This window comes from Dipodomys ordii, unplaced genomic scaffold (assembly GCF_000151885.1).
Source record: "Dipodomys ordii isolate 6190 unplaced genomic scaffold, Dord_2.0 Scaffold157, whole genome shotgun sequence".
Classification (NCBI taxonomy): domain Eukaryota; kingdom Metazoa; phylum Chordata; class Mammalia; order Rodentia; family Heteromyidae; genus Dipodomys; species Dipodomys ordii.
This window is the reverse complement of record NW_012267373.1, coordinates 3751621-3766424: the sequence shown is the minus strand read 5'-3', so window position 1 is coordinate 3766424 and position 14804 is coordinate 3751621. Positions and strand designations below refer to the sequence as shown.

General features: G+C 38.5%; 1 protein-coding gene across 1 annotated transcript in view; it reads right to left on the bottom strand.

Moving 5' to 3' along the window:
* Hs3st5 (heparan sulfate (glucosamine) 3-O-sulfotransferase 5) overlaps nucleotides 1-14804 on the bottom strand; it is a 103902-nt gene that overhangs the window by 3661 nt on the left and 85437 nt on the right. Inside the window, exon 2 of the mRNA XM_013032810.1 lies at nucleotides 2671-2809. Coding sequence (XP_012888264.1) covers nucleotides 2671-2777 — 107 coding nt within the window. The 5' untranslated portion in view covers nucleotides 2778-2809. The remainder of the gene's footprint in view (nucleotides 1-2670; nucleotides 2810-14804) is intronic.

Below are 14804 nucleotides of genomic sequence, written 5' to 3'. Positions count from 1 at the left end.
CTCATGCATGCAAGGGAAGCGCTCTACCACTGAGCCACCTTCCCAGCCCTGCAATATTTTTTAATAGTATTTGGAAAATAATTTTAAAACAATTGATGCTCATTATGGAAGTTAGAGACATGGGGTTTACTACAGTCAATAGAGAAACATGAATTTAGCTTTTTATATATTTAATGGGATTAATATACTAGGGCTCTATATATAAAAGTTACATAATCAAAGACTCCACATAGTCAAAGACTATACATAGGAAAATATTTTTAATTGTGACATTGATTGGGCCTATCATAAGATTGTCTTTTAGCTCTTCTAATTTCTAGTTTCTAATTAAGCTTAAATTCACTAAGACATCCATTGATAAGACTTTTCTCCTAAGCCTCTAGAACAATGTTAGTTCTGCTCTTGGGAGAATAGAGGAAATAGACACTCAAATCCATTTTTTATAGGATCCAGTTCTTTCACAGAATCTTGACTGAAGAGTCTGACATAGATATCTCCATCCTAACTGAGATGGGATGGTGATATTTCTACTTCTGCCTTTACTTTCTTTTTGTTTTTGTTTTAAACTTTCAATCCTGGGAGATAATACCTCCCAGAACAATTGCAGTTGAACTTTCCAATACAAAGAAAGAATGTAAAGAGGAGAACTATTCACACCCCCACCCCCACCTCACTTCTTGAAGAGTATTTATGATCATGAATCCCGGACCAAGAAAAACACAGAGGTTTTAAGGTTGGAAGTCACAGTAGAAGTAACCATACCTTTTTTTTTTCCCAGACAGCAGAGTCTCTACTTCCTAACAGATAAGCTCAAGTAAGTATGAATCAAACACAATTTCACATACCATTTCAGACATAATAGTTTTCAAGATGAATTTTGAGAAGGACCCCCTACCCTCCCCAAGCAGTTCAGTTCCTTGTAAAAGTCATCCCATTAGAGGCTAGAGAAGAGGTTAAAAAGTAAAGAAACAATTGAGTTACTGAATCAAAACTTTCTATATGAGCAAAATAGTTTATCATTGAATATTCAGGGATATGATCACATGTACTTATTATGTGATTGAGATAATAAATAATTCCCCAAATGACCAAATCAACCATATTCAGGTGTACAGTAACTCAAATGGTAAAAGGAAACATGTCCTTGCAACTCTACGCAGAATTACTTTTTAACAATTTGATGTGATCTGTTGTTACACTGATAACATTAGTGCCTTTGAGTAATTATTATATTTGTTTTTTAAATTACAAGATGAATTTATTCTTTTCAAGAAGTGACCTGAAAAAGTACAGAGATGAAGTTTTCATACCATTTATTAATTTTTTATTAGCTTTTATTAGCAACTATCCTGAAAATATTTATTTCTCTGAGCCTGATTTCTCTTATTTCAACTTTTTTCACCTTTAAGACAATGTATTATTAAGGTGCTATAATTAAGATACCAAAATAAAAAAGAAACATCAAATAAAGAATGAATCACTAGGTCAATGACTCAATAAAAAGTAAAAAGTGGAAACTAAGTGAAAGTATTGGGAAGAACTTGATATCAAAGGTTTCCTCACAGACATAGGACAATGGTCTCACCTCAGGCTTTTCACTAAATGCTAATTTAGGGAATTACTCCAAGTGTTGACCTCCAGTGATAAGCACTCAGTTATAGTTTGCCCACAAGTAACCACAAGAGAGAAGGAGGTTTACTCATGCTAAAAAACCTTAAAGGGTGTTCATTTTATCAGTTAAAGTCAACACTGACTACAGGAAAACAAGCACTATCATACTATTTCTAAATCTGAACAATAAGATCAACAAATTAAATTTTGGAAAGAAAACTGAAAAGAAGTTAATTTCATGAAGGTGTGTTTTCATTTTCAGTGTCAATGGGAATTGAAGTCAGGGAGAGTGCATATTTCAGTCCTCCCAGGACAAGAACTGATTTTAAAGGAAGTTCACTCCAATCATACTGGATGCGGAACAGTCAGGAACATTTAGCGGAGATTCAGCTGATTATTGCTGAGACTTTTGCAGGTCCAGCATCTCTCAACAGTCTGCCTATTTAGACTCAGACCCTCGCTCTTCAATTTCCTCTCTGTGGATTTTCCATTGCCTTCTGGGCAATTAGTCCCTGTGACAGCCTCCTTCTCTGGTATGTTCAGCTCCTGAAAAACCAGACCTAATTAACAGAGTTAAAAATCCATGCCTGCAGCCCTCTTTCCAGGGCAATGGATTGCAAAGTTGATGAGCATCTTTACAGGAGCATACATAATTTTAATGCTCCCAAGAGCACATTAATTGTCCACTCACAGATTTCAAAAGGAAGATTCGCAGTCCTATCACCAGTGTTTTGTTATGACTAGAGGTCAACACCAGATGTATGCAGACCACACTCTGCTCGAGCAAATGACATCTTTTATTGTACACAGCTTTATCCCTTCTCCAAAAACAAGTATCAACGTACACAGAATACAAATGGATCTTTATGGAATACCTTGAGCGGCATGAATCTCTTTCTTTTAAAGTCTCAATAAATCAAAATCAATACTGCAGAAAAGCATGTTTCTTGGGGATTTCGAGAGATAAAAACAAATGGAGAGAGCTTTCAACGTCCTAAGGATGTTTACATCACATAACACTTAAAGTCCTACAGGCATAGCAAGTGTCTAATCACCCACCTATCCAAGCTCCCAACTCTGGCAACAAGATACAGGAGACTCCCAACGGCGAGGCTTCCCAGGACCAGAAGCTTCTGTCTCAGCCACGCCTGCTGTTTGAATAGCATGGCCCTCCATCAACCTTCAGGACTGCCGAAGCCTGAGAGATGGGAGACAAGACACTCATCAATAGAATCTGCTGACTGAAACAAAGCCAACCAGAAGGGATAAACAGGGATTAAGTGACTCTGCATGAAGAACAGACCTCTATTGGAACCTTCACAATTTTCATGGTTTAACAGGTATTTAGCAAGACTTACCTCTCCCCCACCCTTTCTTTTTCCATCTTATGCTGTATGGTCAACTACTAAATCTAGATGGAGAATATCAACCAGAGAGGAACTTCTGGGCAACTGTTAAGGTAAATTAAGATGCATACATTTAATAATTATGTGTGTGTGTGTGTGTGTGTGTGTGCACATTCATATGTATGCTTTTGTAAATCAAAGAACACAGAGAAAAAGCTACTTGAAGCTGAGCAGCAAAGCAAGTTTTCCTTAAAAAATAATGGCAAATGTTGAAATTTCTGTTCAGTAAATAACCATTTTGGGCATAACGATGAGTTATTTTACATACACCTTTTTGTTTCATTTTGTTTAGTTGTGGATGGAAGAAGGGAGCAATATCACAAGTGATGGCGTCATTGCTGAGATTTCCACTGTGAACTAGCTCTAAGGAACCTTCATGTCCCTCGTTCAGCCCTGGACTCTGGAACATGCTTACCCTTGGTGCTCCTTCTGTGTCACCTCCCTCCCCTGCCTCTCAGTGAATTTTGCTGCTACCAGGCTTGTTCTTACATTACAGAAAAGCTTTACCTGGAAGCTCCATTCTCTTCTATCTGAAATAATGCCAGTGGAGAAGTAGAGGTCTTTACTAGTGCTGTTATTAAATTTTAGGGAAAAATGCGAGCTCCCAATTCATATTTTTTTATTAAAACTAAATCCAATCTCCCTTCCAAGATAAGATGGTTTGCTTCTTATTGAAACTCAAAATCATAACCCAGGAAGGAAGAAGCTGAATTGTGGTTAGGAAATTGTTTTCTTTTCTTTTCTTTCTCTCTCTTTTTTGTTGGTGCAATCCAATCTCTGTATTTACTATGTGCAGATCTGCTCTGTGTAAGAGGATTCACTGACTAATCTATTGTTTGTTCATCAAGAAACTGCTGAGCACTGGGAACATTTTCAACCATTCACATAAGGTCTAGGGTGATTCCTAAAAAGATTCAGTGGGAGGGCACAGCCCCTGGTCTCCCTACCTTTTAAGACTGGAACTTCCTCAGTGGGGGCAGAAAATAATGATCTCATCTTCACTCAGGCACACTGCCCAGTGTTTGCTTCCCATATGACAGGAGCATTTGCCAGAAGGCTGATAGACTGATTGTGACAGTCCTTCAAATCATACACTCACTTCTCAGCAGTCCTGCTATTTCCTGATGCTATTTTCTACTTTTTTTAACCTGCTAACCAGAAACAGGGTTCAACCATGAAGTCACTTTAAAACTTCATTCGCCTTCTACATGTAAATGTCTTCCAAGTTTCCTTCCAACACTTTGCTATTACCTTTTGGTTTTTAATTATCTATGTGTGGACCTGATTCATTTCTCTCTGTCAATGGGAATGGTGTTGGGGTTTTTCTGTAAGGATCTTCCCTCCCAGGAAGATCAGTAGAAACTGGGGTGTTCAAGAAAGAGACAGAGGAACAACATTCTAGCCCACTGAGAAAACTGAAAGTATCTGAAGGTGGGGTGGACAGCAGTAAAGAGGCAAACTTGGTAGATACAGAGCCAGAATGGATGATTCATAAGGATAAAAAAGGCTGACTACTCACTCTGGGACATCTTGGCCTTTCAAGGAGAAGAGATTGGATTTGGTCCAGTGAACAGTGAAAATACATGAGAGACAGTATCAATTAGGAAGATAAATCAGAATGTATGGTCTCATAGGAAAAGAACACAGAATAAACCCCAGTGTTAAGAAATGAGGGTGAGATACTAAGTTCCTGGGCAGAACAAGTCATATTACAGAGAAATAATTTACTAGCACAGATGACCAAAGAGAAAAAAAGATACTCTGTTTTCTGACTTTCTTCTGAAATTGTAAGTTTAAGATTAGTGCATACTCATCAAGTTGGAATTTCTGAAGATGGTGGCAAGTGTGTATTTTCTACAGGCTCTACAAGTTTGCCATAGAGTACCACTGGTGTCCATAGCAAGGTGGACTGATTCATGCTCAGGACCTGTTGTTAGCTTTCTAGCACTTCTGAGTTAGTCTGTAGGTTTAGCTCATTGTGAGCAGATGGTTATAAGACACACAGAAGGGAGCATCAAACACCAAACACTCCAGGAATCCAATACTCCACCTATAGATTCTCTTTTTGGACAAGCCCAGTTGTGCCTATGACGGTTTTGTTCTGTGGGATAAACTACTACTTCTAGGCCAGGTTCCCTGTGCCTGAGGGGCCTTAAATGTACCCATTGGTGCTTTCTCCAGCCTTTTATCATGCTAGCCTACATCCTTGCAATGCTCGCCCTTACATTGTATCTGTTCCATTATACCTTTCAAAGTGCATCCATGTCTGCTGTAGCATTGAGGAGACCTAATCTTTATGTATGAAATCGCAACTACTTTGAATGAGTTGCTGTTAGGGAAGTGAAAAGACCACAATATCCAGCATCACAAGAAAAGCTGTCTCCTTGTGGGTTAATTTTGTCATGAAACTCTTCTGAATTATGCAGACAGTGGGAGCTGTAACAGCTTGTCAGGGCATAAACACTGAGTAGGTATCTATAGGGTATAGTTCTGTGAACATCTGACTCAGACTCTATACCAGAGAAGTATAGTTATTGAAATAATACTTATGATGCATTCTTTCTTTTGTGTGTGCCAGGATTAGGGCTTGAACTCAGGGCCTGTGCACTATCCCTTAGCTTAACTGCTCAAGGTGGCACTCTACCACTTGAGCCACAGCTCCACCTCTAGCTTTTTGGTCATTAATTGGATATAAGAGTTTCACAGGGCTGGTAAGTTGGCTCAGTGGTAGAGCGCTTGCCTTGCATGCCTGAGGCCCTGGGTTCGATTCCTCAGCACCACATAAGAAAAAAGCCGGAAGTGGAGCTGTAGCTCAAGTGGTAGAGCGCTAGCCTTGAGCTGAAGAGCTGAGGGACAGCGCCCAAGCCTAGAGTTCAGGCCCCATGACCGGACCCCCCTCCCCCCAAAAAAAGAGTTTCACAGACTTTCCTGGTCAAGTTGGCTTTGAACCACAATTCTCAGCTCTCAGCCCCATGAGTAGGTAGGATTATAGGTATGTGCCACTAGTGCCCGATTCTTGCAATGGTTTTTAAAGGAAAAAATAAAATAAATGTGGTTCTTATGAGCAGTATCATTGTAAATAAAATCAATGTAAATAAAATAAGTCCATTTTAAGTATAAATATCTTTCAATAAAAAGATCTTGTTAAATAATCAAATGAAATACTACAGTTTCAGTTTAAAACAAGATGGCAAGCACTCATATAGACAACCCCCATACACACACACACACACACACACACACAAACACACACACACACACATACATACACACAAAACAAAAACTGCACACACAGTACTTCCTTTTTTCTTTTTTTGTACATTTTTACTGTAAAAATGCTGTACAGAGGGTTACAGTTACACGAGCAAGGTAATGAGTACATTTCCTATTGAACACTGTTGCCTCCTCCTTTGTTCCTTGATGAGAGGAAATCTCATCAAAGGAAAATCTCATCAAAAATAAGCCCATTCCCAAAGTTTCTTTTGAGTTTCTTTAGGAGACTGAAAGTAAAATTTAATTCTGTTTTTAACTAATCTCAAACTAGGTAGTAAGAGACAATATCAGAGCAGTCCCTGAGTTTTTAACACTCCTTAGAGCAAATCAAAGATACTGGCTAATTGGAAATTCACGATGCTTCTTTGGTTTTTCTACGATATCACAGAATGGAGACTTAAAAATTGGAAGCTGTTATTCTTGGTCTAGGAGAAGACAAACAATTCAATATTTGTGGGCAATGCCTTTAAATTGGTGAACTGGTCTCCAGCCTTTCCCTTTAACTGAGCCTACTTTCCATGGGTATTTTAATAACTTTTCATCAGAAAAGACATACTGATAGTAAGAAATTTTTATGAAGTTATTTTTTTTAATTTTAATTTTAATTTTTTGTGAACATACTGTACAGAGGGGTTACAATTACATGGGCAAGATAATGAGTACATTTCTTATCAAGCATTGCAGCCTCCTCCTTTGTTTACCCTTCTCATCCCTTCCCAGCCTCCCCCCGCCCCCCTAATCCGCCCCCCCACCAAAGTTGTAAAGCTCGTTTTCGACATGACAACTTGTACTTCTCATTGTTGCAACAGGTCCACCTGTATCCTTAAACGACTTGTTTTTCCCCATCTCCTCCACAAATTATACCGACATCAAATATAGTGAAAGCAGGGGTTATACTGTGGGGGAGGGACATACAAAGCAACAAAGAAGTAATCTTATAAATGCTTTAGAAACAAGTCATGAAAGAAAAAAAACATTTAAATACATATCTAAGGGTTCATTTTCTTAACATCACATTATCTGACCTTTTCTGCTTGACTCAGACATATACTAGATATTGCAAATAAGGGAAACCATGGGACTTATGTTTCTTTGGGCTTGGCTTATTTCACTAAATGTAATTTTTTCCAAGCCTTTCCATTTCCTAACAAATGGAGCAATGCCATTCTTTCTGATGGAGGCATAGAATTCCATTGTGTATATATACCACATTTTCTTGTTCCATTCATCTACTGAGGGGCATTTGGGTTGGTTGAAGTTATTTTTTAAAGTTAATAATTTATTCTTTTATATAAAAAGGTGAAAGACCTCCTGTGACATTTAAGGCCCCCTCTCTCCAGCGTTCAGTCTCTCAGTGTCTTTCATTTTCTGTGCCAACAACAGTACAATTAGAGTTTATCTAGACTAGGAAAGTTCCAGCAGATGTGGTATCTTAGCCGAACAAAGCTGAGTACCTAAATGATAGAGTATGCGGCCAGAAATGGTGAACTGTAGAAACATCTGGCTGCTTTTGTAAACCAACACTAAGCAAAGAAAGAAATGATTCCCAAACTGCAACAAAGAAATAGGGGACTCCTGAACATGGATTAATAATAAAGATATGTCCAAGTACTGCTCAAAGACTTGTGCACATGGTTACTATAAGCCCCTGATACCAGCAAAAAGAATAACACAATAGCAGCAACACAGCTCATTAAAAAATGACTGAATGGATGTGGCAGAATTATTCTGAGACAATCATAACTCTCTTTTGAGTATTAGCTCCTTGCTCCCAGGCACCAGCTTTATGAGGAGGAAAAGAACTATATTTCCTGGGCACTAGTCTCTGTTTCTTTCATATTTATTTTTCCGTTGTAATTGAACAGACTCATAAAGTATGATCTATTCTATTTTTTTTTTCTGATAGAAACTGAAGAGCAGAGAGATGAGCAGACTTTTTAGTCAAAGGCATGTGGCAGGCGGATGTAGAACGAGGATTTAAATTCAGAATGATCTGACCTCAGAGAACATGGCCTGTTGATTGTGATGACATTCAAAGAGCTATGGATTTTCACCGGCAAGATTCTTAATAAACACTTGTTCCCCAATGGAGGAGAGCAGGTAAAGCTGACTTCCCTCTGCCCAACTCATATAAAAAGGTGAACTTTGAGGCAGAACATGGAAAGGTAAGGGAAAATTTTCATGTATGGGTAGGAAAAAGGGGCTAGTTGGGTGATTTCAACCTGCACAAAGCAGAAAGAAGATACTAATAAATAGTAGTAATAACAGCAGTAAAGGGTAAGGTTTTTATAGTTGGCCAGGTGATTTTCATATTCACCATACCATTTAGAATTAACACTGTTCAGAATAATCAGAACCCCATGTATTCTCTCCACAGAGCAAGAACTGGCTTTCTTGTGGAAAAGTTTTATAGTAGATGATCAAAACGACACTGGTTTTGACTGCCATCCATCACTGACACAGATTCTTATGTGCTGATCTCTTTAAGACCTTGGTTAATTTTGTTGCATTTCCATGACCATTCTATCACCACCATCCTTCCCCTACTCCATAGCTCTTCTGCTCAGTATCCCAGTAAGCGGCTCCCCACCTGGGCAACAGCTTGTGTTATCCACCGACTTTGGACTTCATCATCTTGAGTTTTATCCCTAATTTGCTGGTAGAGTCTCTCTTCCAAGTCCAAGAAGATCTACCTACTTTTCTGCTGTGTCATGTGTGACTGCCATGATTCAGTTCCATGATTCTTTTAGATGAACTATAATGGGCTCCACTGTTAAGTTTTGTTTCTGCCTCCATTTACTCTCTGTATTGATGCTAGACTGATCTTTCCAAATTGATCACATTGCTCCCAATCTCAGTACCCTCTAGTAGATTCCCATCAGTCATATGGATTCAAAAGACCTTTTACCCCTTTTGTATTGCAACTTGAAATGTTGTCTCTCTTCCAATATCTAGACATATAACTTCAGTACTCAGAACAATTTAAATCGGCCATGGTCAATTTTACCTTAAAAAAAACCCTTTTCTTCAAAAAATTCCTACAGCCTGGAAACACCAGGTGCCTTATTTATTAGGTCTGTAAAATGAGACAGATAGCCTGCTCCATAACACTCTTAGGAGAAATGAATGATCATGTACTGCTAGGCATAAAATACTGAATAAATGCTACCCACACCTTCTGCCTCCTCCTGCCAGGCCTTAATTTAATTCAAATCTGATAGGTTTTAGGTTGCCATCTTTGATTCCTCAAGACTTTTCTCTTGATCACCAAGGGCTGGCTTATATGTTCCTCCTCTCTGTTACTCCAACATCCTCTATTTAATTCCATTTAAGTCAAAATGTGATTGCCTGCGAATTTGTGGGTCTTTCTAACTAGAGTGGAAGTTCCCTGAGATTAAAGAACTTGTCATTTCATGTTCGAATTATCACTAGCTCTTAGGGGCACAGATGCTCAGTGCTGATTTCTGAATAATAAAAGTAGTTACCAGGATGATCTATGAATATCTCAATAGCCATTGCACCTGAATACCACACCTCTTTAACTGAATACCAGTGCTTTATCTTTGCACAGTAGTACATTGGTAGGTTTGCCCAGGGACAGACAGATTGATAGGAATATGTCTATAATGGATCTCATTTTGTCCATCTACTGATCTTTAAAAAGTTGAATACTTCCATATATCCTTCACTCACATACATGTTTTGCCATATTTATCTCTCTTTATCTCCAGGTAAGCATACGCATGCATTATTTTCACTGAACCATTTGAAAACAAGAGGCAGACTTCAACATTGCAACATGTTAGAAGGCCACAGCTGTTGCCTACACAACTCTGCGATGGAAGAGGGGTCAGTAGGCATTTCATTCTTGCCCTGGAGATCTAGGGAGATGAGATGTCCTATTCAAAGCTTCACACTACTAAATCTGGATTTCTTTGTTGCTTTGTATGTCCCTTCCCCATGGTATAACCCCTGTTTTCACTGTATTTGATGTTGGTATAATTTGTGGAGGGGAAGGGAAAAAACATATTGTTTAAACAGGGATACAGGTTGACCCATTACAACAATGAGATGTACAAGACGCTATGTTGAAAAAAACGAACTTTACAATTTAGGTGGGGGTGAGGGGGTGGGGGAGCCGGGGAGAGTGTAGTTGTGGAGATGGGAGAGATGGTAGGGGAAAAACAAAGGAGGAGACAACAATGCTGGATAAGAAATGTACTCATTACCTTGCTCATGTAACTGTCACCCCTCCTCTGTACAGCATTTTCACAATAAAAAACTTATTTACAAAAAAGAAAATGGAAAAGAGTACATTCTGTCCCCCTGTAGTTTCTTCCTATATTCTGGTCATTGACTGTATTCTCTAACTAAGAGAACTTAAAAGGAAGAAGGGAGAATTATTATTCTTAAATCATATTGACGGCTTAGAAAATGTCAATATTTAATAAATCTACAAAATAATCTTGTACTTAGTTGGTATGCAAAAATGATACTAAAAGTCTCTCATTCCTCCCAGGGTACACTAACATTTTCTGATAGTATTAAAGTTAATATTATTAATATACTTCAAAACCTTTCTCTCCTTATTACCAGGGATACCTGTGTCAGAAGTTTAGATCTAATTTTTGGGCACTGTACCAAATTCTGACACTGTGCTCCCCTCCTGTGTTACCAGTCCTCAGCAAATATTGACCAAGTACCTCCATGTATCAGGCACTGTAGATGCCAGAAAGAGTATGAAGAGCAACAGACACGGATTCTTTTCCATGATACATGGATCTTCTATTTTTCACGGCTGACTCTTGGTTGAAGTGTGGAGAAGCAGCACGCTCTGTGGAGCATAGACTCAGGCCCTGGAAGATGGGCAGTGAAGGAAGATGCTCTACAGGAGCAGGATCTGCTCACTTTACTTTGTGACTCTGAGATCCATTTCATTTCTCAGAGTCCTGGCCTCCAATGGAAGTAGCCACAAACTACTCACCAGAATATGCTACTCTTTTCTTCAAAAGCCTCTGCAAAGTGAAGCTCATGCTGAGCACGTTGAAAGGAGAAGCCACCACAATGGCCAAACCTGATCTGGAATCTGTATATTCACAGGGAGTCCTTGCTTTTGATTTCATGCTTTATGAACAAGATCTTGAAACTCTGAATTATTCCAGAACAAGGGCCTGTACATTTTCAATGTTTCCCCCCATACACAAATGATGTACACATTCCTGTGGCTAGACATTTTGGCTTTGAGAGAGAATAGGATACTTGGGTGTGGGCTGTGACTCCTCACAGTGGTAACTAACGCTTTTTCCAGACATGTGGCTTTAAGAACCACATACTGTCTTATCTCTATCACATCGCAAAATACCCATAATGTCCTTTCACAGAGAAGGCAATTTCATGCCTCTTTGAATTCTCTCTCAGCTCTGTGGTCTTCAGAGGCGTATTACTTCCTTGGGTACTCAACTTGGGTAGTGGTGTCTCCCCTCAGGAATACATCCAGTAGTTATCCACAAAGCCTTCAGATTCCTAAGCACAATATCCAGAGTAGAAGCATGTGCCACGTGGTATTAAGGGTGGCAGCAAACAACTGCAGAATGAATTTCATTACCATAGATTTGTGTGTGTGTGTGTGTGTGTGTGTGTGTGCGTGCATGTGTGTATGTAGGTGCTCCTATGAGGTGAAGAGAGAGATATTTCTAATAGGCAAATAAAAACAAGAAAGATCTGAAGACAATAGGGTATCTGTTCATACTCTGGAGTAGAAATTCACTTCCTCATACTTTTTTTCTTTCAAGAAAAAAAAAAGAGGCAGCTCAGACTCTATTACTTACCTGATGTGTGATTTTGTGCTAATCACTTAACCCCTCTGATTTTCTAGTTTTTCACCTGAGAATCAAAGGCATTGGAAAGGCAACCAACAGGTCCTTCTGCATCTAAAATTCTCTCATTTTCAGCGATTCTACCAGATTAGCACTAACAGAATTCTCTTATAATGAGAGACTGATGCATAAGGAAGAAAGGACAACTGTACTAGTGAGAAAATTAGTGCCTGAAGTCAATTTAAAATTTTAATATCTTATTATCCCTCAGTTTTAAACAATTCTGGTCTCTTGTAAAGATGGCTGTAGCACATTATAGTGCCTATTACTGTGAAAAACAATCCTGTCTTCCTAAGACAGGAAATTTCTTTGAAAAGATATGGACACTCGAGAAAGATTCTGCTGATTAGCTTTCAATTTGCCCTGCTGTCAGGGAACCCATTGGAAGCACATTTAAAAAAAATTAACAAGGGCAGCTGGGGAAATTTTTCATAAAGAAAAGAACATTGTCATAAAGAATTTGCTTTTCTTCTGTTATAATGATTGCAGGAGAGAGCTGGGACAAGGAAGAAATAAGTGCTAAGTAGCGGGCAGGAAGGCGGGGTTCTGTGTGCATCAAGGCCATGTGTAGATTGGTGAAGATTAAAAGCAAAATGGTGGCTGTTTGTTAGTGGGTTTTAGCAGAAAACATGTCAAGCAGGATGCTCATAATTGATCCATCAAGCAACTGAAGAAGCTATTTAGTGCCTTGTTTCTTCAGTTAACCATGAAGGATCAATGTTAGAAATGAAAAAGCAAAAGGCTGGTCTGTTATCCAGAACTGCTTAGGCTTGCTCTGTGCTTGATCCGCCTGGGAGTTATTGAAGGAACAGCTTGGAGCCATTTCCAAATTTTCAAATGGTTCTCTATTTTTTCCCCTCCATTCAGCTTTTGATATTGTACATCCATTATTTATCACAGCTCCCATTATTGCTTTAGCTTGAGCAGTCTGCTGGCTCTGTCTGCAGGAAGATACTCATTTTGCATTGGCAATTAGCAAGTTTAAAAGGAGCCAGTTAATTCTGTTTCTGTTCAGGACTCTCATTTAGTAGAATAATGTCTTAAGGAAGAGATGGGAACTGAATTCTGTCTTGGCCTGGTATCCCAATTATTCTTCATCTTAATACCTCATTGCTACACATAACTGTTTATAACAGGGTGATCTTCTCAGCTCTGTTCAGCATTTCTTTTCACTTCATTAGATAGTTGTTGGAGTTCAGTAAATTCATCTTTGCTGGTGAGTTCAGAAGCAGAATTTTTCTTCCCCTAAACTTGTGTCTACATAGAAAGTAGTGGGAACCATAGCAATTATACATCTAATTAAACCAATGAATGTGATCCAGCAGATCACTGCAGCGATTTCGGCTCCTGTAGTGAAAGAGATCAAGTGAAATGCAGAAGCTCCACCTGTTCTTCTGCACAGTTAAAAATCAATGGTATAGTAGTATGGATTCTATCTGTCACATTCAGTACCAGTGTCTGTATGTACTTTAAAATCACCTCCCACATTCACTCTCAGCAAGAAAGTTAACTTTTTCACCTCATTTTCTATCTTATAATAGATTTTTTTGGTAGGACTGGAAGAAAAAGATATGTGTAAAATGTTTATTAACAACACAAATAAGATGAAGAAATAGAGGCACTTTTATCATTAAACTTTATTTGATTGCAGTTCTCATTATCCTTTCTCCATTTTAATATAGTCGACACTAAGTCATCTAGTTCCTTTATAGTGACTGATGATGAGGCTGATTTAAGCATTAAAATCAGTGCTGATTTAAATATTAAACACTTTAAGTGAATCAATAAATCACTAGTAGACTGCCTTCATGGAAAGGTAGATGAATTATGTTCAAAATTCCATGGTAGAACCCCGCCCTCCAAAGTCAGTATGTGCAATATCAAATTCAGGCAAATTGGTGTAGGTAAAACCTCCTGAAAACTCTGAAGAAAGGTATTTCATTCCTACCTAATAATCATAACACACAACTTCCACTACACCATCTCCATTTGTGTGGCACTTTGCCGGTTTCAAGCTTGTTTAAACATTGTACTCAACTTTCATAACACACATATGAAAATGCAAGATCCAGTTTATTCTTTCTTCAGTAGGGGAGGCTGCTAAGGTATATTTGGGGGTGGTGCCCACATCCACCCAGCTAATGATGGGTGGAGTTCAGAAAAGAATCTGGCTGGTTTTACCCTCAGTGTTTGTGCTGGGAAAATGTATCCTTTTTGTTTAAACATTTTGCATTAGTTTTAGTGCTAGGAATAGTAAGTAGTCATTAGTGCAGAGCTAATTTTTGGTGGCACAGATTTTGAAAGAATATTAAAGTAATAATTGTTCAACTATAGGACTTGGAAGAGATAAAAGAGGTATAAAAATAATTTATAAAATTAATTTGGAATTAACAAGTGTTAGTATGTTTATCTCTCTGACTGGATCATCACTTCTCTGAAAATACCCTGGTAGCATAAGGTTTATATTAGACTAATCAGTGAGATCAAGGGAGGAAAAATAACATTTAAATGAACAATTTATGAGAATAAGAATCATGATGATGTTTACAAACAAGACCACACTAAAGCTACCAGCGCAACTATGTTTATTGCAGCATTATTTACCATAGCTAAGATATGGAACCAACCCAGATGCCCC